The following is a 27,498-nucleotide window of genomic DNA, read 5'->3' as shown; positions in this document are numbered from 1 at the left end:
TTCCTGTGTAATTATCTGCTCTGCTGGCTGCGGGGCTGCCTGCTTCTCCCGGGCCCGCTGTGTCAGGCTTGTGCCTGTTGCTCCTCCCCTCCTCCCACTCCTCCTCCCACTCCTCCTCCCACTCCTCCTCCCACTCCTCCTCCTCCGCCTCCTCCGCCTCCTCCTCACAGGTGTATCTCTTCCCTCACTCCCTGCGGAGACACACCTGGGCGGTGTTTGCTCCCTGCCGAGACACACCTGGGCGGTGTTTGCTCCCTCCCGAGACACACCTGGGCGGTGTTTGCTCCCTGCCGAGACACACCTGGGAGGTGTTTGCTCCCTGCTGAGACACACCTGTGAGGAGTTTCCCTGTAGCTGCTTGCCCCACTCCCTGCCGAGACGCCAGCCAGAGAGGTCACCTATCCTGAACCCCAGCAAGCCTAAAACAGATCAGCCAAGCACCCTGAGATGGAAGCCGCAGATGCCTCCAGGAGCAACGGGTCGAGCCCAGAAGCCAGGGATGCCCGGAGCCCGTCGGGTCCCAATGGCAGCCTGGAGAATGGCACCAAAGCTGACGGCAAGGATGCCAAGACCACCAACGGGCACGGCGGGGAGGCAGCTGAGGGCAAGAGCCTGGGCAGTGCCCTGAAGCCAGGGGAAGGGAGGAGCGCCCTGTTCGCGGGCAATGAGTGGCGGCGACCCATCATCCAGTTTGTCGAGTCCGGGGACGACAAGAACTCCAACTACTTCAGCATGGACTCGATGGAAGGCAAGAGGTCGCCGTACGCAGGGCTCCAGCTGGGGGCTGCCAAGAAGCCACCCGTTACCTTTGCCGAAAAGGGCGAGCTGCGCAAGTCCATTTTCTCAGAGTCCCGGAAGCCCACGGTGTCCATCATGGAGCCCGGGGAGACCCGGCGGAACAGCTACCCCCGGGCTGACACGGGCCTTTTTTCACGGTCCAAGTCTGGCTCCGAGGAGGTGCTGTGCGACTCCTGCATCGGCAACAAGCAGAAGGCGGTCAAGTCCTGCCTGGTGTGCCAGGCCTCCTTCTGCGAGCTGCACCTCAAGCCCCACCTGGAGGGCGCCGCCTTCCGAGACCACCAGCTGCTCGAGCCCATCCGGGACTTTGAGGCCCGCAAGTGTCCCGTGCATGGCAAGACGATGGAGCTCTTTTGCCAGACTGACCAGACCTGCATCTGCTACCTTTGCATGTTCCAAGAGCACAAGAATCATAGCACCGTGACGGTGGAGGAGGCCAAGGCCGAGAAGGAGGTAAGTGCTGGGCCCCCTTCTGCCCCTCCAGGCCTCTCCTCTCTCACCCCACCCCTCCGACCTTCATCTTCTCCACTGGGGCTTCCTCGGGTTTGGGGCTTAAGTTTCTGCTGTCCTTGGCTCTTTTAGAAAACATTTCTTTCCCCTCATACCCCCTGTCCCCATGAATCCCACCTGGGGATCAGAGGTGGCTCCCCAATCCCCTAATGTCTCAGGAGACAGGGACATTTTCTAGATGAGCAGATGAAGACTCAGAAAAGACTGGGGGCCTGACCAAAGTCACAGGATAAATTCAAGTCAGGTCAGAGAGTATGACCCAATGGCACAGAACTCACTCCTGGGCGCTGTGCCTGGCTGGGGTGTTTCTTCTTCTTCTCCTTCTCCCTCTTCCTCTTCTTCCGCTGCTGTTTTTTTTTTTTTTTTTTTTTTTTTTGATTTGAAGAAGAGATAATTCCTCTAACCTGAGTGGGTCTGGCCCCTGGGGAATGGGTTGTGGGTGAGGAAAGACACTAGAAGAGAGAAGTTTGGGGTCCACTGAAATGTCCTTTCTGTTGTCTTTGTAGTTTTTATTTGTGGTGCGGTGGCTGCTTGTTCTAGCTGATCCCCAGCTGGTCTCTTGACTTCCTCCACAGCCTCCTTTATCCTTCTCTCAGCTGGGCCCTGTGTTTTGCATGTGTGGTTGTGTGTAGACAAACCTATTCCTGCAGGCGGACACTGTTGGGGAAGTTTGGAGTTTGTGTGTGGATGGCATGTACATGTACAGCTAGTCCCTGACTTAGGATGGTTTGATTTATGATGGTGTGAAAGTGCTATGCTTTCAGTACAGTATTCCATAAAATTCAACACTTTATTACAAAATAGGCTTTGTAGTAGAAGATTTTGCCAAACTGTTGGCTAATGTAAGTGTTCTGAACAAGTTTAAGGCAAGCTAGGTTAAGCTATGATGCTTGGTAGGCTAGGTGTATTAAAAGCATTTTTGACCGATCACATTTTCAACTTACAATGGATTTATTGGTAAATAACCCCATCACAAGTTGAGGAGCATCTGTATATGTGTTTATTTTATGTGCACGTGGGTGTTTTTGTGCCTTTGTGGATGTTTGCATGTATTTGTATATGTGATACGTAAGTGTGTTTGCATGAGTTCTATGTGCCTGTGCCTGTACTTCTATGGGGAGGAGCAGAGGCAAGTGCAGGCCTGTGGATGTAGCATACCTGGGGAAGGTGATTTGGGCAAAGGGCCCAGCTGTGGCCACTGCCCTTTGCCCCACAGATGTGGGGTTCACTCTTCCCTAAGGCACACAGCTTCCTGCTATGGGTGGCCTTCCTGGGGCAAACCTTCCTGACCTCCAAAGCAGTGAACTCCACTTTTCTGAAGAGCTTCTGCACGTCTCAGATCTGGACAGCACAGGATTCCTCCTTGCCCAGGCTTCCTGACCAGGAGGAGCTGGTTGATTACTCTCTCCTTTCATCTCTCACCCACACCCCTGGACAGAAAGGGCTGAGGTAGGGAGGGGCATGTACTCACAGATCCCTTCCAGAAGCCTTGTTTGGCCCAGGAAGATGTTTCCAGCTTCCCCCGTCGGAAGATGGGGAAGACCCCAGTGTGTCCTCAGGGTTCATACTGAGAGATATAGATGGGACAGGGGCCATGAAAGTCATTCTAGGGAGCTTACTTGGGAGGTTAGACAGAATAAGAGGCAATCATCCTCATCACAGCAACTGAGAAATTGCAGAGCCTCAGACAAGGTTTTAGGAAATGTGACTGAGTTCCAGTCCCAGTTTTTGCCTCTAACTAACTGTAAGGCTGTGAATAAGTCCTTTCCATTCTCAGTCTCAGTTTCCCAAGGGGTGAGGCTAGATTGTTGGTTTTCAAATTACCCCACAGAGCCATAGGATTCTTAGAAATGTCTTTGAGGCCTCAGGATGAGGAGGGGCAAAGAGGTGTCAAGAAGGCGGAGGGTTCAGGTTCCCACCTCGACTACAAGCAAAGGACATTCTTATTGATCATCTTCTATGTAGGATTTGGCCTCAAATTTGGACTGAACCAAGGATATCTCTGCTTAAGCCTGGGTACCCCTGGAAGAGGTGGTTCTGGTGGGCAGGAAGGTCTTGGGCAGCCCCGTCTGGATGTGCCAGGAGCTCAGAGTTCAGAGTTCAGGTTCCAGTATGGGGGCCGCCGAGGGACTCACAGTTCTTTTCTGAGGGAGGGCTCATACACACAGACAGGACTGGGGAACACCCACCCAGTTACGCAGAGTGGCCATCAGTCAACATAAAGTCGTAGTGGACAGAATGCCAGGCCAACAGAGTATTCCCTCACCTTGCAAATAGGGACACAGGCATAGAGGAAGGAAGGGGCCTGTCCAAGGTCCTTGTTTGAGGAGGAAGCCCCCTAAGCCCTCTCCCAGTGTTTGAGAATGCCTCAGGGAAGGGGCCCCAAGGGGATGGGATTGGGGTATGTGTGCTTTAGGAGAAAATGCCTGGTCCCCTAAAGTGACCATGATGGTGGGAGCTTCAGGTAGCCTGCATGTGTGTGTGCACACGCATGTGCACCTGCAGCATAGGGCTAGGCAGGGAGAAGTGGAGCCAGGCAGCCAGGAGACTGAGCTGGGCACCCCGGCTGTCTCGGCCTGGCTCTGCTGGAATGTCAGAGGTGGGGGACATTGGCACAGAGCAGGTTTAGTGGGTAGATGGTCCAAAGTGAATGAGCATGCCAGTCCTGGCATCCTTTTGAGGCATCTCCTGCAGACCCAAACATCAGCCCACACATAGCTGTTTGCAAGCAGCCTTGTTCAGAACCTGTTCTGCAGGCCAGTGGTGAAGGCCCAGGTGACATAGCCTCAGACCTGCCTTGGTTGGTTGTGTGAGGCTAAGATGACACCCAGGGCTGTGGGTGCCCGTCTCCTGGGCCTCAGCTCTACCTACAGACTCTGAGCCGAGTCTCTGTTAGAAAAAGATCGCTTGGTGCGACAATATGACAGCACCTTCCTCTAGTGGTCCCTGGGTCAGCATGTTTCCAATTCCACCCTGAATGTCACAATAGGTCCCATACATGTCCTCCTGTCTTCCCCTCTGCCATTGGACACTTCCCAGGCTAGGTTACGTGGGTGAGATTGAAATGTACACATACATCCCTGTCTGTATTTCATGGTCTTCCTTCTGCCTATCTCAAGCTTCAGCAGGCCAGGCTGTTAAGACCTTCTGGGTGGCTGGCTGGCTGCTCTTGGGTGGCCTTGCCCTGACATGGGTCTGGCCTGCTCTGAGGTGGCAGCACGACCAGGCATGTGTGTAGGTCACTCAGCCAGGAGCATTGCTTTGGAGAGGCTCAGCCTCACGCCTCCTCCACTCTCTCAACCCCACCATTTGGTTCAGTTCAGTTCTCTCACCATAACATGGCTTTGTTTCTCATCTCATTGCCCAATTCTTCCACAAAAGCTGGGCCACTGGTTGCTGGGCATGGGTAGCCACGGGTCCTTGCGTTTCTGAGCAGCACTGGTCTGCCCAGGAAAGCTCTTTGGGATTTGGGAAGGGGAGCTGGGCTAAAGGCCAGGGTGCCCTGGAGGGGCTGGGCCCACTTTCCCTGGAGACTTCGGTGACTTTGCGGGAGAGTGCTTGCTCTGGGACGGGGTGGGTGAGAAAGGAGGCAGGGTGACCTCTCTGGGTGTTAAGGGAGAAACAACAAAATAAAAGAGGCTTGGAGACAGGAAGCAGGGGAGCAAAGTGACAGGCAGGCAGGAGACAATCCAGTATCTATGGCACACACCTGAGTGCCAGTGCCTGGCCCAGCATGTCCTACCTGTAGATGAAGAAACAAGCTCAAAGTCGTTAAGAGACTTACACAAGTTACAGCACTCAAGATTGGCAGAGCTGGGATTCCTCTCCGCTATTTTAAGCCTTTTTGTTCCTGTAGGATCGGAAGGGTCTTCTTGAGATCACCGAGTCCAGTGGCCAGCAATCCCCAGACCACAATCAACTGGTGAATTGTTGAAACAAAAATTCCCAGTCCTTACCCAAGGAGGTATTTTAAAGGTCTCCCTAGAGAATTCTAATATGTAGCTGGGTTGGGAGTCAGAGATCTAGTCCAATTTCACCACAAGGAAACCAAGGCTCAGGGAGGGGAGGTTCCCACTATGCCTGTGTCCCCATCTGCAAGGTGAAGGAGACTGAGGGGGCTGCTAACTCCGTGGGCCTGGCATTCTGTCCTCTTCCCCACTGTTGGCCTGGAGATGGCCAGGGTGATGCCTTCCTTGCCCCATCTTACCCCTCCCCTGACCTGAGGCTGTGAGGAAGCAAAAGGAACAGTAAATCCCAGTTAAGCAGACTAACTGATCCCAGGCTGTTTGACGTCCGGGTGGAAATGGGGAAATCTATCCAGCATTTCAGATTCTTATCCAGATAATTACCATTTGTCTGAGAGTACAAATCTGGCAATTAACGGGCTCATTTGGCAAATGTCACAGCCGACAGGCCTTGTAGTGAATTCAGGCCAGGGGAAGATCGTGGCCAGTCGTCTCCTCCCTGGAGGCGGTGCAGGTACACCTGTCCAGGTGGGTGCTCAGGTGTGTCTCCACCTGAAGACCACATCCAGGTTGAGGTGCTGCTAGCTGCTACGCTACCCGTCTGCTCTCAGGGAAGCCTCTGCTCACCCAAGGCTGAGGGATTTCAAGGCTGGGTGGCCCATGCAGGGCCCGATCCTGGCATCAGAGAGCAAGAGGCAACCAGACAGGTGTGGGAGAAGGGAACAAAGGAGTCATTTAGGGGCAGGTCTGGGCAGGGAGGAATGAAGCGGAGAGTAGGAAGTCAGGAGGGAGGCGTGGGCAGGGCGAGACTGCGGGGATCAGAGGCCCTGTCAGCCATCAGGGCCTTTAACCACTTTCTGAAGGAAGAGGGAGAGAGAAAGCTGGGGCTTCAGGACAATGGGGAGGGTGTGGGGAGGGAATTGGGAGGGAGGTGGGGGCAAGAGGAAAGACGTGGAACTGCCAAAGTGGGCCATCTGCGAGGTGAAGGGAGCATGGGAGGGCTTAGGTCAGCAGGAGTGAAGGGGAAGGACAATGCCACAGAAGACACACAGGACAGCCCCGTGCCACCACCTCTAGATGCGCCTCTTAAGGCACAGAATAGGATCTGAGCCCTATTGTTGCAGCTTGGTCTTACCGCTTTCCACCTGTGAGAACTCGGGCAAGCTGTGTAATCTTTCTAGGCCTCAGTTTTCACACCTGTGAAATGGGGCGGGGAGGGGAGGGATAATGCCACTTACCTCCACGGGAGGCTTTTGCTGGTTAAAGGAGAAAAGTCGTGGCACATAGTAGATGCTCAGTAATCAACACTCCCTTCCTTCCCTCTACTAGTGTTGAAGGAGAGCCCAGTGTCTTTTAAACCTTCCCATGTTATATTACTTCCTGTACAGGAAAAATTGCCAAGAGCTGAACAGACACGAGGTGCATCCCTAGGTCTCACCCCAAATGCTCCTCCCCTGACAGGGTAGGACTCATCCCAGAGGTGATGAAGGAGTGTTCTAGCAGCACAGAGTTCCCAGTCCAAGGGAACTCCAAGAACCTGCTGTGTCCTGCCAGTCTGGTCTTGGAAGACGTGCTGTGAGAACAAGGCCCCTTCCCAGCCTGTGTCCAACTTCTTCAGTGCCCCAAAGAAATAGAAGGCCAAGTCTCTCCTCCACCCTGACCGACTCTTCCACCCACAGCTGCAGACAGTCTCCCCTTCTGACCCTGCCCTCACAGGTTTCCACGTCATCCGCCAGCACCTCTGGCTCTGCTCTCCACCCCTTGGTGCTCAGCTAGCCCTGTTGCCCTCTTCCCTGGCTCCCTTATAAAGGATGGACTCTAGGGGGACTGGCATCACCCTGCCCTTGGCCTAGACACTTCTTTGTTCTAATCCCCATTGAATTCTACATCCCTGAACTCTGTCTCCTTCGTCTGTCTTGGCCAGTGAATCCATGCTCACTTGGGGAGACCTTTCCTCCTCTGCAGCCCCAACCATGCAGCCCTCACCTTCTCTGGTCAGACCTTCTTCCATTTGCAGGTGGTTAGTCCACCCTCATCCCCTTTCTTCCTCCTTCATTTCCGCCAGTGTCCTCTAATCTTCAATTATCCACGAGCTATGCTTCCGTCTTGCATTCAGCCCAGTGTCTTGACCTCACCAGCCTCTGTGCACTCCCTGCTGTTCACTCTGTGTCTAGGCAGTGTACACATTCCATCTGGATCCCAATCCAACAGCATACACTATCCTCACCACTGAACACTACCAACACCTCACCTGATCACACCTGCCACGCTCCTCACTTGCCAATGCTGGGCCCACCTGCCCACCACACTGCACACACTGCTGCGAGCGTGGTGTGAGTGAAAGCACCTGGCCTGGCCCCTGGTCCATGGAAGGTTCCCACACAACAGTGACGATGGGGACCAGTGCTCAGACGGTGCTCACGCTGTGCCAGATGCTTTCTGGGAGCTTCACTCCCAATCCCAGGGCATCCCACAGCTTCCCTGGGAGGCAGGTCCTCTTCCCGCCCCCCATGGACCAGACAAGGCTACTGAGGCACAGAGAAGCTAGGCAACTTTCAGAGGCACTTGCTGTCCTGTGCTCCCGGTGAACTCCCTCTGAGCCCACCATTGCTCATTTCATGGAAGGGCTGCCCATCCCCTATTTGAGACAGGACTTTTACAAGCGCTGGGCCCTGGCCTGTGGTGGGAGGGGTTGTGTTTTTGTTCTCTGCTTTCCTTTCCATCAGACCTTGTTCTGGGGGTGGTAAGGTGGGGTGAGGAACCCAGGTGCCAACTCCTCCATCGCTGAGCTGGGTCAGGAGGTTGGGGGCCTCCAGCTGTTCCTCGACCTCGGGCTTCACTCGAGTTCTCCAGGGTGAGAAAGGTGCCTGGGATAGAACCCCAGTCTTGGTTCTCTTGGACTCTTCCTCACAGCTCAGATCTGCTTGCCAGGTCCAGCCTCCTCGGAGGCCTTTGGGGCCATGGGATCTGCCAGCCTGTGTTTCCTGGGCTCTTGGGCTCTGTATCCTCAGAGAGTGTGACGGTCTAGTTTCTGCCCTTATGGTGGGCCTCCTTTCTGTTTTCCACTCTCTCACCATCTTATTTAGTGACTGCTGGCTTCTCTCCAGCCTTTTTTCCAGAGATAGGGCCAAATCTCCATCCTCATCTCCTTAGGTCCTCTTTTCCATCTCTGGTGATGGTATTTTCCATGCTATGGCATTTCCAGCCCATTGCTGGTGGGGCAAATGCTACTGAGAACAACTCTGAATCTCCCTGCCTGGAGAGCCCAGTAATGTGGTGGAGGGGGGAGGGGGGGAGGCCAGGGATTCAAGGACTGTCTGGAAGGCTCTGTGGCTCTTGGACCATGCCTTCCCCACCCTCTGGGCACCTTTTCCAAGAAATCCAGGGAAACTCTCTGCCATCGGATCCACTTCCCTGGGTGCCTGCAGCAGGTCCGCTGTTAGCCCTCCCTTGGCCTGGTGGGGCGTTCAGAAGTTGTGCCGTGTGGTGATGCATGTGCCCAAGTGCTCATGACTCCTGGCTGCTGGAACTCACATTCCTAGAGGTTTGTGGCTTCCTCACCTTGACTATTCTTTTGGGCTCCTCAAGGAGATGACCAGAGAAAGGGGTGGGACTCTGCATTCAAAACCCAGTGGTAGTGGGGAAATCTGGAGCAATCCAAGGCTCCCTTGGATGCTTTGTTCTGTCAGGTGGAGATCATTCACCTATTGTCCATGCTGGACGGGGCTTTGAGAGTCCTACAGGGCAGCCCAGCAGAACAGAGGCTTGGCTGGATGGGACTGGCCTTAGCTTCATGCCTCTCCTTTTGTCTCTATTTTGGCTGCTTTTCAGAGAAGGGCACTTCCCCAAATGGAAGGTGAATATGGGAGTGAAAGCTAATGTCCCAGCACACTACTGATACAACCTCTTCCTTAACCACCCCAGACCCCAACAGTCTGTGTCCTCTTCCTGAGCAGGGGTCCCCACAACCCCTTCTTCCACTCTACACTGCCTTCCTCTCTAGCCTTCTCCTTCCCCAGAGCCCCTGGATAAAAGTCCCTGTCTTGCCAAAACTGCAGAATGCCTTCCCTTTCCCATAAACAGGTTTTATAGCTGTGCCTGCCCAGACGGAGTCCACGCCAGAGGCAACCCTGGCTGCTGCTTGCAACACAGCCCTACGTCATGCCATAGAAACGCTGCACACTGTTACTGCCATGAGACACTCCCTGGGCTGGGCTGGGCTGAGCTGGGCTGGGTCCCCTTCCTTTCTCTTCCCAGTGTCTGCAGGTCCACTGAAATGGGCAAGCACCCTGAAAATGAGTTCCCTCCTGCTCATGCTGGGTGGAGAAGACAAGCAGAGGTTTAGCCCTTAAAAAGACAAGGCTAGAATGTCCAGCCCTAGTGGCCTGAGAATATAGCAAGATGGTATTTAACTTACTGCTAGATCCTTGGCGACTGGCATGGTGCCTGGCATATCCGAGGTCCTGATGAATGTTTGCTGAATGAAGAGCTGAATAGATGAGTGATGAGCCCTGGCTGCCAGTGTGCCCCTGGGTGGACCCGCTCCCTTGTTCTCTGGTTCTCTTCCATCTCCTCCCCCTGACTTCTCCAATCCTGGCTCTTTCTCTGCAGACAGAGCTATCACTGCAAAAGGAGCAGCTGCAGCTCAAGATCATTGAGATTGAGGACGAAGCTGAGAAGTGGCAGAAGGAGAAGGACCGCATCAAGGTGAGCGCCCCCAAGCTCACCTTGCTACTCCCTTACCCCACCAGGCCTGCCTGGAAAGAGGCAGGCCTTGGCTCCCATTTGAGTCTCAGGCACACATAGACATCCCACATGTGTTTCTTCTGGCTTCTCCCGCTTCCTCTGACATTCTCACTGACTGCCCTTCTCAGTCTGAGCCAGGCCCTCAGGTGGGATCCTGTCTGTGACCTAATACCCATTTCATATTATCCCAGCAAGTAAAGGCCCCAGTGTGTCTTCCGATGTTCTCCAATGTCTGTTCTGCCCACCAGACTCCCCAACCACCAAATACACACCATTTCTTCTCTACTTATGCCATTGTGGCTAAATATGTGTCTGCCGTGGTTTGGGTAATTGCAAACTACAATCTGAAATCACTGCCTGCTTGACCCTGACTACATACACAGCTGGCATACACATTAATTTTCTGAATACACATTTCTACATATACATTCATTTTCTGAAGATGTTTGGTTCTGGTTAGAGTTTCAGGGAGCATATTGTGACCCATGGGAGAACTTTGGGGCCCACAGGGAATGATGGCTCATATCAACTCACCAAGAAGAAGGAGCCACGATAGGAATGTGGGCTGTGAACAAACCTGGCTATCTCTATCAGTAGGTGGCATCCCTCAGTGATGCCTTTGAATGAGATTCTTGGCTAAACAGACTTGCCAGGTTAGGGCAGTGGGAATGCCCTGACCCTGTGCTGGAAACCTAAAGACATACCCAACTAGCTAGATTTCTTTCCCTAACTAAAGCCCTGCCTAATCCCTTCCCTGACTTTGGACCTCTAGAGCTTCACCACCAATGAGAAGGCCATTCTGGAGCAGAATTTCCGGGACCTGGTGCGGGACCTGGAGAAGCAAAAGGAGGAAGTGAGGGCTGCACTGGAGCAGCGGGAGCAGGATGCTGTGGACCAAGTGAAGGTGATCGTGGATGCTCTGGATGAGAGGGCCAAGGTGCTGAATGAGGACAAGCAGACCCGGGAGCAGCTGCACAGCATCAGCGACTCTGTGTTGTTTCTTCAGGTAACAAGCCACTCCTCTGTCACTCAAGGCCTTAATTTCCCCGTGCACTTTTCAAGACCCCCCTCCATCATCCATCCACCCACCTATCCACTTATCTACGTATTCATCTATCCATTTATTCACCATCCAGCCATCCAACCATCCATCCATTCATCCATCTATCCAAGCGCCATTCTCTCTGTTTAATTTTTTTTAATCCAATCCATTTCTCTACCTACTCTCAAGATGGCACACAAATATCACCTTTTATGAACTTCAGTTGATACGTGCTAGCAGTGCCGTAGGCTCAGTAGGAAAGAGTTCTGAGATCAGTGAATTGGGTAGAGGGGCAGTGGCGTAGGAGTGCTGCCTATTTGTTATCTTGGATCTAGTCCATTTGTCTATTCATCCATTCATCCTTCCATCTGCTAGAGAGTTTTGGATACTACTGCGTGCCCAGTACTCTATTAGGTGCTGTGGCGAATAGAGAAGTACAAGACATGGTTTCTGCCCCCAAGCAACTGCAATCCAGCTGGGAAGATAAGACATGTACAATTAGAGAACAATATAGAAAAGTGTGTAATTAAATGATAAAGCATATGGCTCAGGAGATAAGTGCCTGTAGAAGCTCAGAGAAGGGCAGGCGGGCTAGAGGAAGCTAAGACAGCTTTGTGGAGGAGGTGGAGTTGCAACTGGGTCTTGGAGGCCGGTTAGGATTTGAGAGGGAGGACAGAGTCTTTGGTGAGGAGGAAGGGAAATGAGCAGTGCTAAGGCAGCACTGAGCATGGCATGTAAAGGTAGAAATACCACTGTGGGCCGGGCATGGTTGCTCACATCTGTAATCCCAGCACTTTGGGAGGGCAAGGCAGGCGGATCACCTGAGATCAGGAGTTCGAGACCAGCCTGGCCAACATGATGAAACCCCACCTCTACTAAAAATACAAAAACAAAAACAATTAGCCAGACATGGTGGACTCACCTGTAATCCCAGCTACTCAGGAGGCTGAGGCAGGAGAATGGCCTGAACTTGAAAGACGGAGGTTGCAGTGAGCCAAGATCGCGCCACTGCACTCCAGCCTGGGCGACAGAGTGAGACTTCGCCTCAAAAAAGAAAGAAAGAGAGAAAGAGAGAAAGAGAAGAAAGAAAGAGAAGAAAGAAAGAAAAGACCACCATGGCTGACCCCAAATACCATAGTCATTCCTTGCATTTCTTAAGTGCGTTCACTCCCAGTCTTCACAGCTTGTGTCTCTCTCACAAACCCTATGAGGTAAACAGACGTACCCACTTTAGCGGTGGCAGTCGTGGAGTCACACATCTGAATGCCAGTGCCATCAGGGGTGTTAGCATCCAGTGAGTTTTAGCTGAACCTTTTCACCTTACAGAAGAAACAAATGTCCAGTGAGGAAGAGTGGGGCTTGCAGCACTGAGACCCCCAGCTGCACTGTGAGAGCCCCTGGCAGAGAAGAGTCCTCATAGCTCATGAAGACCCAGGCAGTTAATGGTTTTTTCCTTTCTTGGTAGGAATTTGGTGCATTGATGAGCAATTACTCTCTCCCCCCACCCCTGCCCACCTATCATGTCCTGCTGGAGGGGGAGGGCCTGGGACAGTCGCTAGGCAACTTCAAGGACGACCTGCTCAATGTATGCATGCGCCACGTTGAGAAGATGTGCAAGGCGGACCTGAGCCGTAACTTCATTGAGAGGAACCACATGGAGAACGGTAGGTCCCCTCTCGTGGCTGGGCCCCAAGGCCATGGACCTTTCTCTCCCAAATCAATTCCTGCTGCCTGACATGGGCCGGCGTCCGGTGAGCTTATTCTCATTGTTCCTACCCACCCACCCACCCTTCCTCAGGCTGTTTGGACTAGGATACAGGGATTCTAACCCTCCCCCTCCTTTGAACTTGCTGCCAAAGTTATGCAGCTATAGCAAGAGGCCTCCAGAGCAGGGACGTCCTGGGCACCGGCTGCACAAATGCCTCCTCTCTGTGGGTTGCCCATCAAACTCAGAGACTGGTTTTGTTCAGATCTACATCTAATTGCCGGGCCCAGCCCAGCAGCTGTGTGGATCCTGCCCCTGGTATGGGCCAGACTCCAAACTGGTGGCTTTGCAGACTCTAGCAGACGTGACCTAGAACTGCAGCCATGCCTGGAGGGAGGACTTGCCTGTCATCATGGCCATGCTGAGCAGTGCTGAGCCCAGAGACTGGACTTGGCCTGGTGGGCTGGGCTGGGGATGGTGGGACACTGTCTCTGTGACTCACCAGCTCCCCTGAAGTCAGCTCTTCTTCTGAGTCATGCTGTCCCCTCAGAGGTCAACTGAATCACCTCACAGAAAACCTCTGAACCTGAGAAACAACATTGTTAAGTCCTTTTCCACCCAGTCCCTTTAGGGCCTGAAGCCTGGGCACTTTCCCCAAGGCCCCACCCAATGTCCCAGGCGTTGCACGGGGCCTTGAGAGTACAGCTTTATTAGTGAATGCTAGACATGGATACCCCAAAGGAAAGGACCCCTGATTGTTCTCCAGACACAGCATATGATTCTTTGGGGGAGGAGAAGGGGATGAGGGGGATAGGAGTGTGCGGAAGGGTTGGGGTTCAGGAGGCCATTTGTGCACCTTGGTGATGGCAGTATCACACAGTGTCCCTGTGAAATGTGGGAGACATTCAATCACACCCAAGGACAGATAAGCCATTTCAGCAAGACAATCATTTGGCTTCAAACGGCACTCAGATCCCGAAATCCTTCTTCTAATGACAATAGTGATGATGCTAATGGTGATGGTGACAGCTGACAACGATTGAGTGCTCCCTCGATGCTGGGCATTTCGCTGAGCTCCTCATGCACATTACCTTATTTTCCCTGCGGGGTGTACTGCATTTTACAGGTGAGAAGGCTGAGGCTCAGAGACGCATCCTTTCATAGGGCGCACAGCTCGGTAGGGGGTACGGCGGGGTTGAACACTGCTATTCAGTCTCCCGAGCCCTCTCATCTGAGAAGCTGCAGCTGCCGGTGGCTGCAGCAGTGGGGTTGAGGAGTGTGATAATCATCAGCCCTGGGGTACAAACCCGGCAGGGGAGACCCTCCGGTGAGGTCTGGCCAGGCCTGGGGGGATGGCCTAGACTGGGGTGGAGTGAGCCTTGCAGAAACTGTTCAGCCTCCTGGCCGCTCAGTGTCCCATTTCTAGGTCACAATGCTGTCCACAGCCTCTGTACAGGTGTGGCCCTGCGTCGTGTATGAGGTGTGTGGCGAGGTGGCAAGCAGGAGCAGGGATGGGCGCTGCTGATTCAGTGGCCCACACCTGTGCCTGGGGCCATGGGGGCGGTTCCTCTGCCTCTATGTTGTTTTTTTGTGTGGCTGCTGTGTGGATGCTGGGAGTGTGTCTGCTCTAGAAGGTGGTGGCCGGTGAGTCAGACAGTGGAGTGACCATCCACTCCTCCCTGATGCCAGCCTGCCCACCAGGCCAGGAACTCATCCACACCTCAAAGGCCCCTGTGCTAGGAGACACCAGGCCACTTCATCCTGGGCTCTGTGGGGCACAGGGCTGGGCTAACACCTAGGAGGGCATTTGTTTATTCTTTGAGTATCTACTGTGCACCAGAACACTGACAGGCGCAGGTGATGAAGATGAAGAACAAGGCTCTCAGGCACATTCCTCCTCTTGCTCAGGAGAGAGAGAGAGGGAAGGACAGGGAAAGTAGAACACGGGGAAGTCGCAGGTGAAAGGAATGGACTGGAGGTGGCTGAGGGAAGTCAAGTGAGGAGCAGCAGATCTGTTTGAGTTAGGGGGTCTGCAGGTGAGTGGCCCCCACCATAGCAGCTCACTCCACTGCCTGGATCCCTGGGCCAGGGAGGCCAACATTGGGACCTCATCCCCTCACCTTAGGCTGCCAGCAGTGGCTGGGACTGAACCCGGAAGCAGAGGGCCAGGGCTCAATCACAAACTCTGCTCTTATTGGCATGTGACATTGGGCAAGCTGCTTCTCTTATTTCTCTTACTTCTCAGTTTCCTTATCTATCTCAGGGGGATATAACGCAGCTGATGTATGGATCAAATAAGCAATGGGCATTGAAGCACCTTGTAAAGGTGAAGTGCTAGGAAGTGCTGTGCACACGATCTTATTCACAAGGGCTCTGTCCACGAGGGTGGATGGCTCTTTGCAGACACCCTCTCCACCAAGAACTCAGGAACCGAGCAGATGGCAGTCAGGGCATCATATTCTCGGAGGTTTCGGAGACTTGGCTCTCCCTGGGACATAGGGGGTGGACTATGGGGTGGCTCATCTGAGCCCCCAAAGTCCCCAGTGGGCTGCCTCCTCCTTCCCACCTGGTTCCTCTGCTGACCCGACCCTCTCCTTCCTAGGTGGTGACCATCGCTACATGAACAACTACACGAACAGCTTCGGGGGTGAGTGGAGTGCACCGGACACCATGAAGAGATACTCCATGTACCTGACACCCAAAGGTAAGAGGGAGCCCCCTCACCTCAGACCCAGCGTCTCTCCTGCTGCCCAGGGGACCCCCAAAGTCCACGCAGTGACTCTCAGCCAGGTTCCTCCTGGGTGGGGGTGATGATATGTCCAGTTTGCCTGGGAAAGTCCTGGCATCTGCATGTTGTCCTGATGTGAATATGAACAGCGTCTGCGTTTGCTCTCAGAAGCATCCTGGTTCGAATGAGAAGTTACCTGGTGCCAGCTCCTCAGAGGCGTTCCTCCTCGGCCACACAGGCAGCCCCTCTGCCCTCCTTGCCCTCTCACTTCTAGTCTACACCTCTGCTTCTCGTTCCTTCCAGAGGTCTCCTGGGCTCCCTTCTGCCAGGCTGGTGCTGTGTTTTGCTTTGGCTCAGGTTTTCTAGGGGCTGAGCCCTCTGAGACGGCTGCCGACCGCAGGACCATTCTGCTCCCCTAGGCGGGGAGAGCAGTGCCTCTTCTTCTGAGTTTCCTGGCTCTGCACCCTGGCCCCCTTGGCCCTCCCTCCCAGGCCCTGGACAGTCCCAGCCTGCAAGGTGCTGGCCTAGCATAGACCAGTGCCTGCCTGTCCTTGTCCTGTGGTGGCCTCTCATTCTTGGGCGCCAGCAACAAACCACGGCAATATCCGTTACATAAGGGCGGGTGTGCTGACCCTCGGGCCATGAGGGTGTGTGCCTGTGCATGTGGGAGAGTGGGGCTGGGGGAGGAGGGAGGCATGGGGAAGGCACAGGGGCTGGGGAGGGGGAAGCCTCCAGGAGCTAATCAGTAATTCACACATGTCTTACACACACACATACACACACACACACACACACAATGGGAGAGGCCTGGGGGATTTGGAGAGATGAGCTCAACAGAAAAGCACCTGTGCCGCCCCACCCAGTTTGAAAACAACTCCTGGGCTTCTTGGTTGTTGGGCTCTCCCTCCTCTGACATTCCTGGTGTGGGCCAGGCCCCAGCCGGCCAGCCTGCCTCCTCCCTGCCCAGGGTGCTGTGCCTTTGGGCAAGTTCTGGGAGAGGATAAGCTGTTCTAACCAGTCAGCCCCAGCAACCCTCTCCTCAGAACCCCCACCAGGCCTCGCCCCGGCCCTGTCCCTCCTGTCTCTCCCTACCATCCATGGACCAGGCCCTGGGGTGCCATCGAGTGCCCTGATGGGCTCCTGTGGGTCTCTCCTGCTCTGTAGGAGACTGAGGGCCCGGTGTGAGCCTCCTGCAGGTGTGGGAGGGGGTGGAGGGAACAACAGCACCTACTATGATGCCACCCTGAGGGCTTAGGGCCTGGGGGATCTTGGGCAGGCCTCAGTACCCGTTTCTGAAGAGAGGGGAGGTTGTGCTCACATGCTGGGAAACTTCCCAGCTCTGTTGCTGTGAGTCAGTCTATGATGTCTGTGATAGAAGAAGCAGGTTCCCCCAGCATCCCTGCCCAAGCACTGTGGGTAGCCTGTGCCGAGGACAGGAGGGACAGGAAATCTGCCCTCTGGGAACTCCCAGGCTCAGGGTGGAGTTGTGGGGAGGACACCAAGGAGTCACCAAGGAGATGAAAGAAGCAAGGCCCCTAAAGGGACTGGGTCCTGAGTCTGGGAGCTTTGAGGTCAGTGGGATTGACAGTGGCTGTGACTCCTTCCCAGGAGGGGTGAGTTTCTGGGAACCTGTGCTCAGTAGAGGGGCATGACTGCGATGGGCAGAGGGCATCAGGGACCACAGGCATAAAGGCTTACAGGAAGGACTGGCAGGGCCAGAACTGGGGGTGTGGTGTTATCTGAGGGTCAGGTGGGGAAGGACAGAGGTAACAGAGGACCAGAATACACATGGGGAGCTCATTGTTTTCAGCTGGGTATCAGTGGGGGTATCAGTCCCCACTGCTTCCTCACAAGGCTGTTGTGAGAGCCCAGGTGTGTGGAAAGGAAAGCACTTGTGAAGTGAGGCTCTGAGCTCCCACCGCTTCTGCCCCCGTGCTTGCCATGGCCTCTCCAGGTTTATGCTGATGCTCTCCTCACGGTTACTAACAGAGCCCTTCTACTCTTCAAAAGCATGCCAATTTTGGTGATAAATTAGTTGATTGCCTTATGTCAGACCCAAAGGACCTCTCTCAATGGCGGAGTCCAGGTCCTGTGATGGGCACTTGGGCAACTTTTTTGGGGGCAAGGAGTCCTGCATGCGACCGTTTTCTGCAGTGACAGCCCCCTTCATCGGCTTCACAGGTGGGGCCCGGACATCATACCAGCCCTCATCTCCCGGCCGCTTCACCAAGGAGACCACCCAGAAGAATTTCAACAATCTCTATGGCACCAAAGGTAGGTGGTGGCTCAGCTCGTGGGTGCACAGTGTTCATGTGGGGCTGTCCAGGCAGGAGGGGCGTAGAGGTGAGGCCGGGGGCACGGGGTTCAGACCCCAGTGTGAGATGAATGTGGGAAGCTGGGATGGGTGGGGGGCCCAGACACGGGTGGAGAGGGGTCCTACCTACCGAGCTTAAAGTGTGTGTGTGTGTACATGCATGGGGGACACTGTTAGTTAGGCTGGAGGAAAAATAGCCAGGAATCTCGGCATTCCTGGAGATTCTCGAGTCCATATGCTCTTCTGATTCCTGAGGAAGGATTTGGGGAAAACTGGAGCTGAGCAGCCACCTTGGGCTTAAGTGTGGGGAAGCCCCCCAGCAAGTATGAGGGCACGAGGGCCCAAAGAGAATCTACTGATTTGCGTACTTCTGCAATGAAAAGTCGTACAGTGGTTAGTTGTTAGCTTGGCTGTGACTGGAAAAGAAGGCATGGCAGGAAATGGGACTGGCCCTGGAGCTCCAGGAGGTGAGGCGAGTGAGCAGCACCTTAAGACCTAGATGAGATGAAATGGGGGTGGGGACATGGCTTCTCTAGGGGGAGCTGCTAAGTTCAGGGTCTCCTTCTGCCCAGTGCTCCGAGGGGACCATTTGCTCAAGGGCAGGGCCATCCACTCAATGAGACCTGGTTCTGGGAGCCCTTGGTTCTGTCCTGGGGGCTCCTGGTCACATGCCAGCCATGCACGGGGAAGGAGGGGACTGGGTCAGCCCCCACCCCAGACATAGCACTGGAGGACTCTTCTGTGAGGAGAAGAGCCATGGAGACTGGAGGGTCAGGGGCACCACAGCAATGCCTGGGCCTCTACATCCAGGATTGGATTCACAGCCGTGACCAGAGGTACCCCCTCTTCCACATATGCAGTAGACCATGGGCACCTTGAGGACAGAGCTGTGTCTGTCCTGTTTGCTGCTACAGGCCCAGAGCTCAAAAGTAGGAGGGGGACAGGAAGCAGTCGTTGAGAGAGAGACTAAAGGCATGAGTGAACAGAAGGGCAAGGTATCTGGCCTCGCAGAGCCCTGGCTGGACGTGCTCACTGAGGCCTTGCTACAGAAGCTGCCTGGGATCCTCGTGGGAGGGCTTTGCACGGGGGCAGGTGGCCAGCCCCAGCCACCTCTGACCCCTGAGCCCAAAAGTCAGCCCCCAGCCCTCCCCACAAGCAGCCAAGGGGTGAGCCTGACTAAGGAGGTCACTGATGTTTCAAGCCTGGCAGATGGGGGTGCTGAAGAAGTGTGCATCACCCACGGGGGCTCTGAGCCCCCCACTCCAGTGCCCTCTGAGTGCCCTAGCAGCTCCTCCCACCCCCTTCCCATTGCCTTCTCCTTTGGACTATGGGACATGCCTGCACATAGGCGTGTGCTAGCCTATTCAACTTGGCAACTATCAACTGTCTCCTCCGCAAGTTTTAGGATGTGTTTGTATTTATTTGTTCATTGGTTCATGCATTCTGTCCATCAGCCATACAATGATGAACCTTCCAGGAACCAGGCTGTGTGCCAGGCACCAGGTGTGATGTAGGGGCCAGACAGGTACATTCCTAGTTCATGTGAGCTCACTGCGGGAGACAGACAATTGAACATATAGTTGCCACCCAGAGGGTAGGGGGTACAGGATGATGTGGGGATGGGACTGAGGCACATGCAGACACTGGGGAGGTGCCATGTAAGCTGACACTTGAAGACCCCACCCTTGAATCGCCGAGGGTGGGAAGCAGGAGAAGCGTCCTAGGCAGAGAACAGGGTCTGGGTACATAGCCTGGGGCAGGAGAGAAGCTGGAGTGTCTCAGACACTGAGAATTAGGCTGGTTTGAATGTCCAGTGGTGGAGGGAGGGCAGAGGCAAAGCCAAGAAGTGGGAGATGGCGGGTGTGTGGCGTAGATTGCGGAGAGCAACTCACGACAGAGCCACGGGCTGTGCTTGGGACGTTGCGCCTTATTCTGAGGACAGTGGTCTTTAGGTAGGGCAGGGACCAGACTACGCTTTATATTTTAGAAAGATAGCTATGGTGGCAGAAGGATGGGGGTGAGGTATCACTGGGATCACAAGTGGCATCCCGGATTAAGTTGTGGCCAGCGGCTGGAGAGTCACAGACCTGGCTGTGTCCTGGTCCTGCCTCCTCTCCCCCTCCCAGCTGTGGGGGCCTGACAGCCCTTCTTTGCCCTGCCAGGTAACTACACCTCCCGGGTCTGGGAGTACTCCTCCAGCATTCAGAGCTCTGACAACGACCTGCCCGTCGTCCAAGGCAGCTCCTCCTTCTCCCTGAAAGGTGAGCTTGCCCACCCTGGCCCCTGCTTTCCTCCACAGCTGCCCCATACCTCCCCAACCCTGCTTGGGTCTCTTCCCTGAGCTGCTAGTTCCTCCCTCACCTCCCTGTCCAGTGACCTCAGCCTCTCACTGGACAGATCTGGCCCAGGACAGACCCTGCTTATTTCTTGAGGGCCTCAGTTTCCAGGTCATGGCCTGTGCCTTCCCAGGCCTCCCTGCAGGCTGATGACTGACACTGAGAGTGCCTTCACTGTGCTGTGAACCACAGCTCCTTTCTGGTCTGTCTGGGCTGAGGCGGAGGGAGTCAGGGCGGCCCCGCCTTAGACTAGCATCTTTACAACCAAGCTCAGAGAGCGCACCTGCTTTGGGCCTCTCGGGCTTGCCGTGCTAACCCTGGGTGGTGGCCACACTGACAAATTCCTGCCCCTCTCTAGGCCCTAGTCTCTGACTAGTGAAACAGGGGAGAGGCCACAGAGCCGGGGAGAAAAAACGTGAATTTGGGTTTTGGAGTCTGGCAGCACCTGGTTTGGAATCCTGACTGCTGCTTATAAACTGTGCGACTCAGGCAAACTGCTGAGCTCATAGATACGGGGCCAGATGAGAGCCCGGGAGCTGCCGCCGCCGCCGTGGTCTTTGCTGAAAATGAGGGCAGGAGTGGGGGCTGGGCCACATCAGCGTTTCCCAGGGCTTGTTTCACCGCTCTCTGGTCTCTACCTACACGCTGCAACAACAGCTCTCAGTGGTCAGGACGGGGGGGACACCCCGTACCCCCTGCACCCGACCTCTCTGATCTTCAGGGTGCTGCTTCTCCTACTGCAGAGTTTATTTAACTCCCAGCGTTGGCCGGCTCTAGGGTCCTGTGGCCATGGAGCACCTGCCAGCATCCTGCAGAGCCAATCCTGCAGGCGCCCCTTTGGGAAAGGCAGGACCAGACGACCCTAAGGCCCCCCAAGACTGATCCTCTTTTCTGGCACTCTGTCCCCCGCCTGCCTGCGGTGCTCTCCAGCACTCTGACAAGGGAGAGTGGTCGATGCCTCCTGTCCCCTGGGGCTGGGGGCATCCCGAGGGGGCAGGCTTGAACCAGACCCCAGCTGTGGGCCCCAGGCCCTCATGTATCTCCTGAAAGATCCCAGGGACAGCTCTAATGGCTGTGGTGGGAGTAACCCTGTCTCTTTTCTGGCACCCCAAACATCTGGCCTGGAAGTCAAGATCAGCAAATTGGGTGGGCTCAGGAGAGGGAAAGGGGCTATGCAGGGCAGACAGATCGCTGAGCAGTGGCCTCTGAGGCCTCGTCACTCAGCTGTCCCTTCTGGCCCAGAGTCCTACACTATACCCAGGGCAGGGATTCTTGGAGCTGCTGGCAAGATGAAGGAGACAGGACTATGGGTGGAGGGTCCCAGCCTGCAGAAGCCCCAGGCATGTCCTAGCCCTGATCTGGGCCTGGGGAGCTCCAGGACTTGCCTTGGCCTGTTTGGCTTCTAGCAGGTGCCTTTCTGCTCTCTGCTCAAGCCTGGACCACAGAGCACCTGGCAGGGGAGGTGGCCGCCCTCAGGTGTGATTCAGAGCAGCCCCCAGAATGAGGGGTGGGTCCTTTTGGCCCCTCGTGGGACCAGCACTGTGCCACTAATGCCTCTCTCTCTCCCAGCAGGCACTGGGAAAACCCCCTATCAGTTCACCACCTTGGGACAGGCCACTGCAGAGTTTTCCAAACCACTGGGTCGCAGTGGGCTGTCTAAAAATAATCCCGGTACCTGCCCATTTTTCCATTCCTCCCCTTTTCTCTCCCACAGCGGGGCAGGTGGGACATGGGGAGCTCTCTGCCACTTCTAGGGTGTGCCGGTCCCTTCTCCCCAGAGCTCCCTGGAGAGGGATGCATGCCCCACCTGCCACCCCAGCACACTCTATCTGGATTTCTGCCTGCTACACAAGGCGGGTGACTTGGGCCACCCTAACCCCACCCCTGTTTCCATTCTCCCCTCTCTCATGGCTGGCGTGGGATTTTCTTTCCGGGAACTGAGAGATGAGGCCTGAATTACCCCTCTTAATCTCCACTCATGATCCCTGGAATGCCCCCCTTTCCAAGGCTGCCCCCACCCCCAGATGCAGGAAGAGACCCAGGTTCTTTGCTCCGTCTCCTCCCCTCCTGCTTGCTCAGTGCAACCTGGGAAGGGCCAGCCCAACAGGCAGCCTGGCAGTGCTCATCACGAGCCTGACCTGCTCATCCTCGCTTAGAGCAGGGCAGGACAGGGGCTTCCCCAAGACAGACCACAGCCTCTCACTGGACAGAGATCTGGCCCGGGACAGACCCTGCTTATTTCTTGAGGGCCTCAGTTTCCAGGTCATGGCCTGTGTCTTCCCAGGCCTCCCTGCAGGCTGATGGCTGACACTGAGAGTGCCTTCACTGTGCTGTGAACCACAGCTCCTTTCTGGTCTGTCTGGGCTGAGGCGGAGGGAGTCAGGGCGGCCCCGCCTTAGACTAGCATCTTTGCAACCAAGCTCAGAGAGCGTACCTGCTTTGGGCCTCTCGGGCTTGCTATCCTAACCCTGGGTGGTGGCCACACTGACAAATTCCTGCCCCTCTCTAGGCCCTAGTCTCTGACTAGTGAAACAGGGGAGAGGCCACAGAGCCGGGGAGAAAAAACATGAATTTGGGTTTTGGAGTCTGGCAGCACCTGGTTTGGAATCCTGACTGCTGCTTATAAGCTGTGCAACTCAGGCAAACTGCTGAGCTCATAGCTCACAGATACAGGGGCCAGGCTCAGTGAGGAGACGTCTACAAAATCCCTTCCACAGTGCTTGGCACAAGTGGGGCTCCATGAATGGGAAGCATCGTCCAAAAAGCACAGGGGAGTCCAAGTGAGCGCCTCCTGCCAGGAAACTCTGGCAGGTCATGCTTATGCGTGGTGCTCCTGGTTTCTGGGAAGGGGAGGGCCCGTGGTGTAAACCTCTGGGGAAGGTGAGTGGAAATCCCTGCAGAGCAGTGTGATGCTGCACTGGATGTGGGTGCAATACTCCCCTGCTGCCTGGTCCAGCCCACCTGGCCAGCTCCTCCTCCTTCTGTTTGCTTTGCTGCCTCCTCCCTTTGGCCAGCCTCCCCAGGAATTTCGGTTGCGGCGCCCTGGCTGCTGCACGCCTCTTCAGGCGGCTGCATTTGGTAATGGGCTGGATGATGCTTGGTGGTCACTTTGGAGAAGGCAGCTGTGCTGCTCCGGCCCCGGGGGCCCCTGACCACCAGCGGTGCTCCCTTTGACTTGAGTCTCTTGTCTTCCCAGGCTATCCTTCCCTCATGCGGAGCCAAAGCCCCAAGGCCCAGCCCCAGACTTGGAAGTCTGGCAAGCAGACTATGCTGGTAAGGGCAGTGCTGCCGGGAGGGCCTGGGCACATCCAGAGACCTGGGCACTGAAGGGGCCTCCCTGGGGCAACAGGTTCCAGGGCCTGTGGGAGGATGATGACTTCTCTGGGCCATGGGGTAGAGAAGGAGGCAGCAGTGGCCTGAATACCTGCACACAGCAGAGGGTAGTAGAGAGCCAGGGCTAATGGGCAGGGGACTAGCTAAGCACACACTGTCTGGACCTCAGTTTTCTGATCTATAAAGTGGGCAGCCTTGGGGTTTTATCTGGCGAATGCTTGTTGGATGCCTATGCTAGTGGAATGGCAGCTTGGGTTCTGCCAGCTCTGGGATTGTAAAACAGCCCAGCAGGAGGACAGGCCTCCTCCTAGAGATAGGTCCCACCTCCCCGGGGCAGTTCTCCAGTGCTGACAGCATAGAGGCCATTGGGGTGATAGTGTGGGGACGGGAGAGGCTGGAAAGTTGGGAATAGATATATTTAGGTTCCGTTATCTAATGACCCTAGGCCAGGGATATCAGAAGAGCAGCAAGACAGGGAAGCATGGCTTTGGGGTCCAGGCCACCTGCTGACTGTGGGGTCCTGGACAAGTTAGATACCCTCTCTGAGACACTTTCTTGCTTTTTATGATGTGGGGACTGAGATGATCTCCAGTGCCCGTTAGATCTGACATGTCTGACCCTGACTGAGAGCTCAGTGATCAGGGACTGTAGTTCACATGCAGAGCCCCCATGTGCCTGAATACCTTGCTCCTGAAGGTCCATTCTAGGCCCTGCTACAGGAGTCAGCCAGCTGCCGTGGCAAGTGGGTGGCATCAGGAGCTCTGCTGGAACCAGGGCAGAGCCCTTGGCTCTTGCTGTCCTTGCAATTGGAGTTCAGAGCAGGAGAGGTGATTTGCCCTGGACCACAAAGAATGGCTGGGGATAGTTTAATTGGAGAGAATCTTTAATTGCTGGCGATGGGAGCTAAGTGATCGTGTGTGTAATTTGGAGCTGGGCCCAGGGGCATTGCAACAGCAGGACTGCAGAAAGCAGATATGGGGAGATAAAAGAAGGTTTCTGTTCTAGAGTCAGTCCTTCCCCTCCCTACTACATACTTTTCCACCCTCTCAGAGCCTGGGACCCTGAAGAGAAGGCTCATCAGCACTTTGAGGCCCCTGGCAGGGCAGGGTTCTGGTGTCCAGCAAGCAGCCAGCGCTGGGAGAGTGGAGGCAGTGCTGGGGTGCAGAGAGGCTGAGCTGGGAATCAGTTTCCCTGGGGGCTGGCCCCAGCTGTCTCACTGACTTGCTGTGTGACCTTGCGTGAGGAAGAATGATTCCTTTGTGCCTCAGTTTTCCCATCTGTAATTAGGATGATTTCCTAGCTTTTCCAACGGCCATATGTGCTGTGACCTCAAGCCAGGGAGGGGAAGGGAGGGGAAGGGAGGGTGAGGGGAACATTCTGCCCTGATGCCCACCGACCACTCTGGGCTTTTAACCAGACAATGCAATTCATCGACCTGCAACCCATATTATTGACCCAGTCTTCCTCAAAGAAAGGCTTCGGCCATTTCCAAATCTATTCACTTTGCCCTATGAATTGCTTGGGGTCCCGGCTGGCCCCTGGGAGTCAGGAGACCTGGTCCAGGCCCTGCTCTGCCAGTAAGTAGCTGTTCTTTCCCCTCCCTGGGTCCCAGTTTCTTCCTTTCTTTAATAGGTGGTTTAAGCAAGGTCTGAGCATCCCTCAGGCCCACAAGTCCTGCTGTGGACCAGGCATAGGCAAGGAGCTGACCAGGAGGGATCAGTTCCCTGGCAGACAGGGCCAAGGGCAGTGCACCCTTGGGGTGTGTGTATGAGGGGCAAATGGTGTTTCCTGTATTGGGATCCACAGGGCATGGGGGTGGGCTTAGCCTCTGACCCAGCTCAGGGACAAATCCTCTTCCTGAGACCCTCCAGGGGCTGATGGTACTTGCATGGGTGAGCAGCAGCTAAGTCGTGCTCTTCCACTCCATCCTGGAGGGCTGCTTCCTCAGGGCCCTGATGAAGTGATCTGGGCGGGGTGGGGCACGCTGATTTCATGAAATTACTAGGAGATATGATACATGGAGAAGGCTGGGAGAGCTGTCACTGGGCTCTCTCTCCAGAGATGCTCCCTGAATACCAATGGCTGGGGGAGGAGGAGCAGGACGAGAGAGGCATAGGGCTGTGGGGAGCCTGGGACTGTGTTGGGCTGGGGTAGTTGTTGACCCTCTCTGCACCCCCTCTGTAAGGGAGATTTATGCAGAGAGAGCCAAAGAAAATCCTGGAAGCCCTCGCCATAAGAGAAGTGATGCCGAGAACTGGGGGCTGGTGGTGTGGGTTTTGGAGGCAGCCTGCTGGGGCTTGGATTCCGGCTCCTTGCTTACCAGCTGAGTGACCTTGGGCAAGTTGCCTAGCTTCTCTGTGTCTTGGTTTGCTCAACTATAAAATGAATATGATAATAGTAATCTATGTAATTGGGTGGTTGTAAAAATTAAATGAGTGCATCCGCATATAGCCCTCGGCACAGTGCTGTGAAGTTCCGTGGAGTAGAAAATGTTATATAAATAGCAGCTGTGGTAGCACTGGAGGAACCTCCTGAGCTGTGGAGAGAAATTTCGACCAGTGTGATGAGGGGCTGAGGTTCAAGCTCACCCACTAACTATGGGAATGGACTCCAATTAGGATTCAAACCTGTAAATCCTGACATTAGGGACCAGCCCCTGATCACGGGGTAGGTAGATCTTGCAGATCAGGCCAAAAGGCTCCTAGAATTGTCGGGGCTTGGATCACTGCTACCTCCTGGGGCAGGTTAGGATAGGGTGGGTCTAGCTAGCGGGCTCATCTGTCATCTGGCCTCCCTGACCACTCTTGTTTTCCCCACAGTCTCACTACCGGCCATTCTACGTCAACAAAGGCAACGGGATTGGGTCCAACGAAGCCCCATGAGCTCCTGGCGGAAGGAATGAGGCGCCACACCCCTGCTCTTCCTTCTGACCCTGCTGCTCTTGCCTTCTAAGCTACTGTGCTTGTCTGGGTGGAAGGGAGCCTGGTCCTGCACCTGCCCTCTGCAGCCCTCTACCAGTCTCTCGGGGAGGTTCTGGCCTCTCCAGCTTCCCCACTGGCCACACTCCATTCAGACTCCTTTCCTGCCTCATGACCTCAGATGGTCAACATCGTTCTGTGCTCAGAGGCCAACGCATCACAGGGGTGAGATAGGTGGGGACTGCCCTAACCCATCACCCTCCTCCTCTCGGGCTGGATCTGGGGGCTAGCAGTGAGTACCTGCATGGTATCAGCCTGCCTCTCCTGCCCATGCCCTGCTGTCTCCAGGCCTACAGACCTTTCTCTCCAAAGCCCCATCCCCCAGTGTTGCCAGCAGGTACCTGGACAGCACAGCCACGCATCTCCCTTTCACATGGCCCACCTCCTGCTTCCCAGAGGACTGGCCCTACATGCTCTCTCTAGTCCTACATATCAGTGTCCAGCGTGGCAGAACCTGCAGCCCTTGGCCACTGCAGACGGACACCTCTCAGTGTCTTGACATCGCCCTACGCAGGCAGTGGGTCTCCACCACAGCCACTTTGAGTCTGTGGTCCCTGGAGGGTGGCTTCTCCTAACTGGCAGGATGACCTTAGCCAAGATATTCCTCTCTTCCCTCTTCTGGGATAAATAATTCCCTTAACATGATATGATCCACCCATGAAAACAGCTACTGGCCCAGCTACCATTTCCCAGCCGCTGTACCATTTGCCTATAGAATTTCATTCAGTTTATCATTTGGCATTCTCTCTGGCGATGGAGAGTGTGGCTGGGCTGGCTGCGAAGAGTGCCTCACACACTGCCCCCGCCCTTAGCCACCGCCCCATCAGAGGCTGCCCCCTCCTTCCGATTACCACCCATGTTGCATATCAAGGTGCCCAGGGATTGGAGACGAGACAAAACCAGGAGCGGCACAGTGGGGACCTCTCCCGTCTCAACAGCCCCAGGGCTGTGGGGACTCTGGAAGGATGGGTCAGCTTGCAGGGGTCGGGGAGGGAGGCATCCAGCTTGGGCTTTCCCCTTTGGAATAAACCATTGATCTGTCA

At 55.2% G+C, this 27,498-nt stretch overlaps 1 protein-coding gene across 3 annotated transcripts; it reads left to right on the top strand.

The window, feature by feature from the left end:
- Positions 1-347: 347 nt before the first annotated feature.
- Positions 348-27,498, top strand: TRIM29 (tripartite motif containing 29). 3 transcript variants are annotated; one of them, XM_023208476.1, is made up of 10 exons: positions 348-1,251; positions 9,885-9,980; positions 10,792-11,025; positions 12,527-12,725; positions 15,369-15,470; positions 17,676-17,768; positions 19,971-20,069; positions 23,341-23,417; positions 26,297-26,366; positions 26,970-27,498. In XM_023208476.1, the coding sequence occupies exons 1-9, from the start codon at positions 448-450 to the stop codon at positions 26,357-26,359; spliced, it is 1,767 nt and encodes a 588-aa protein (XP_023064244.1). In that variant the 5' UTR covers positions 348-447; the 3' UTR covers positions 26,360-26,366; positions 26,970-27,498. The 3 variants fall into 3 exon arrangements, with proteins under 3 accessions (XP_023064244.1, XP_023064243.1, XP_023064245.1); XM_023208475.2 differs by having other exon boundaries at positions 26,297-27,498; XM_023208477.3 differs by lacking the exon at positions 348-1,251 and adding an exon at positions 9,469-9,733 and having other exon boundaries at positions 26,297-27,498.

The sequence above is a fragment of the Piliocolobus tephrosceles genome, chromosome 13 (genome assembly GCF_002776525.5).
Source record: "Piliocolobus tephrosceles isolate RC106 chromosome 13, ASM277652v3, whole genome shotgun sequence".
Lineage (NCBI taxonomy): Eukaryota > Metazoa > Chordata > Mammalia > Primates > Cercopithecidae > Piliocolobus > Piliocolobus tephrosceles.
Note: the sequence above shows the minus strand (reverse complement) of the source record. Positions and strands in the feature narration are given on the sequence as shown.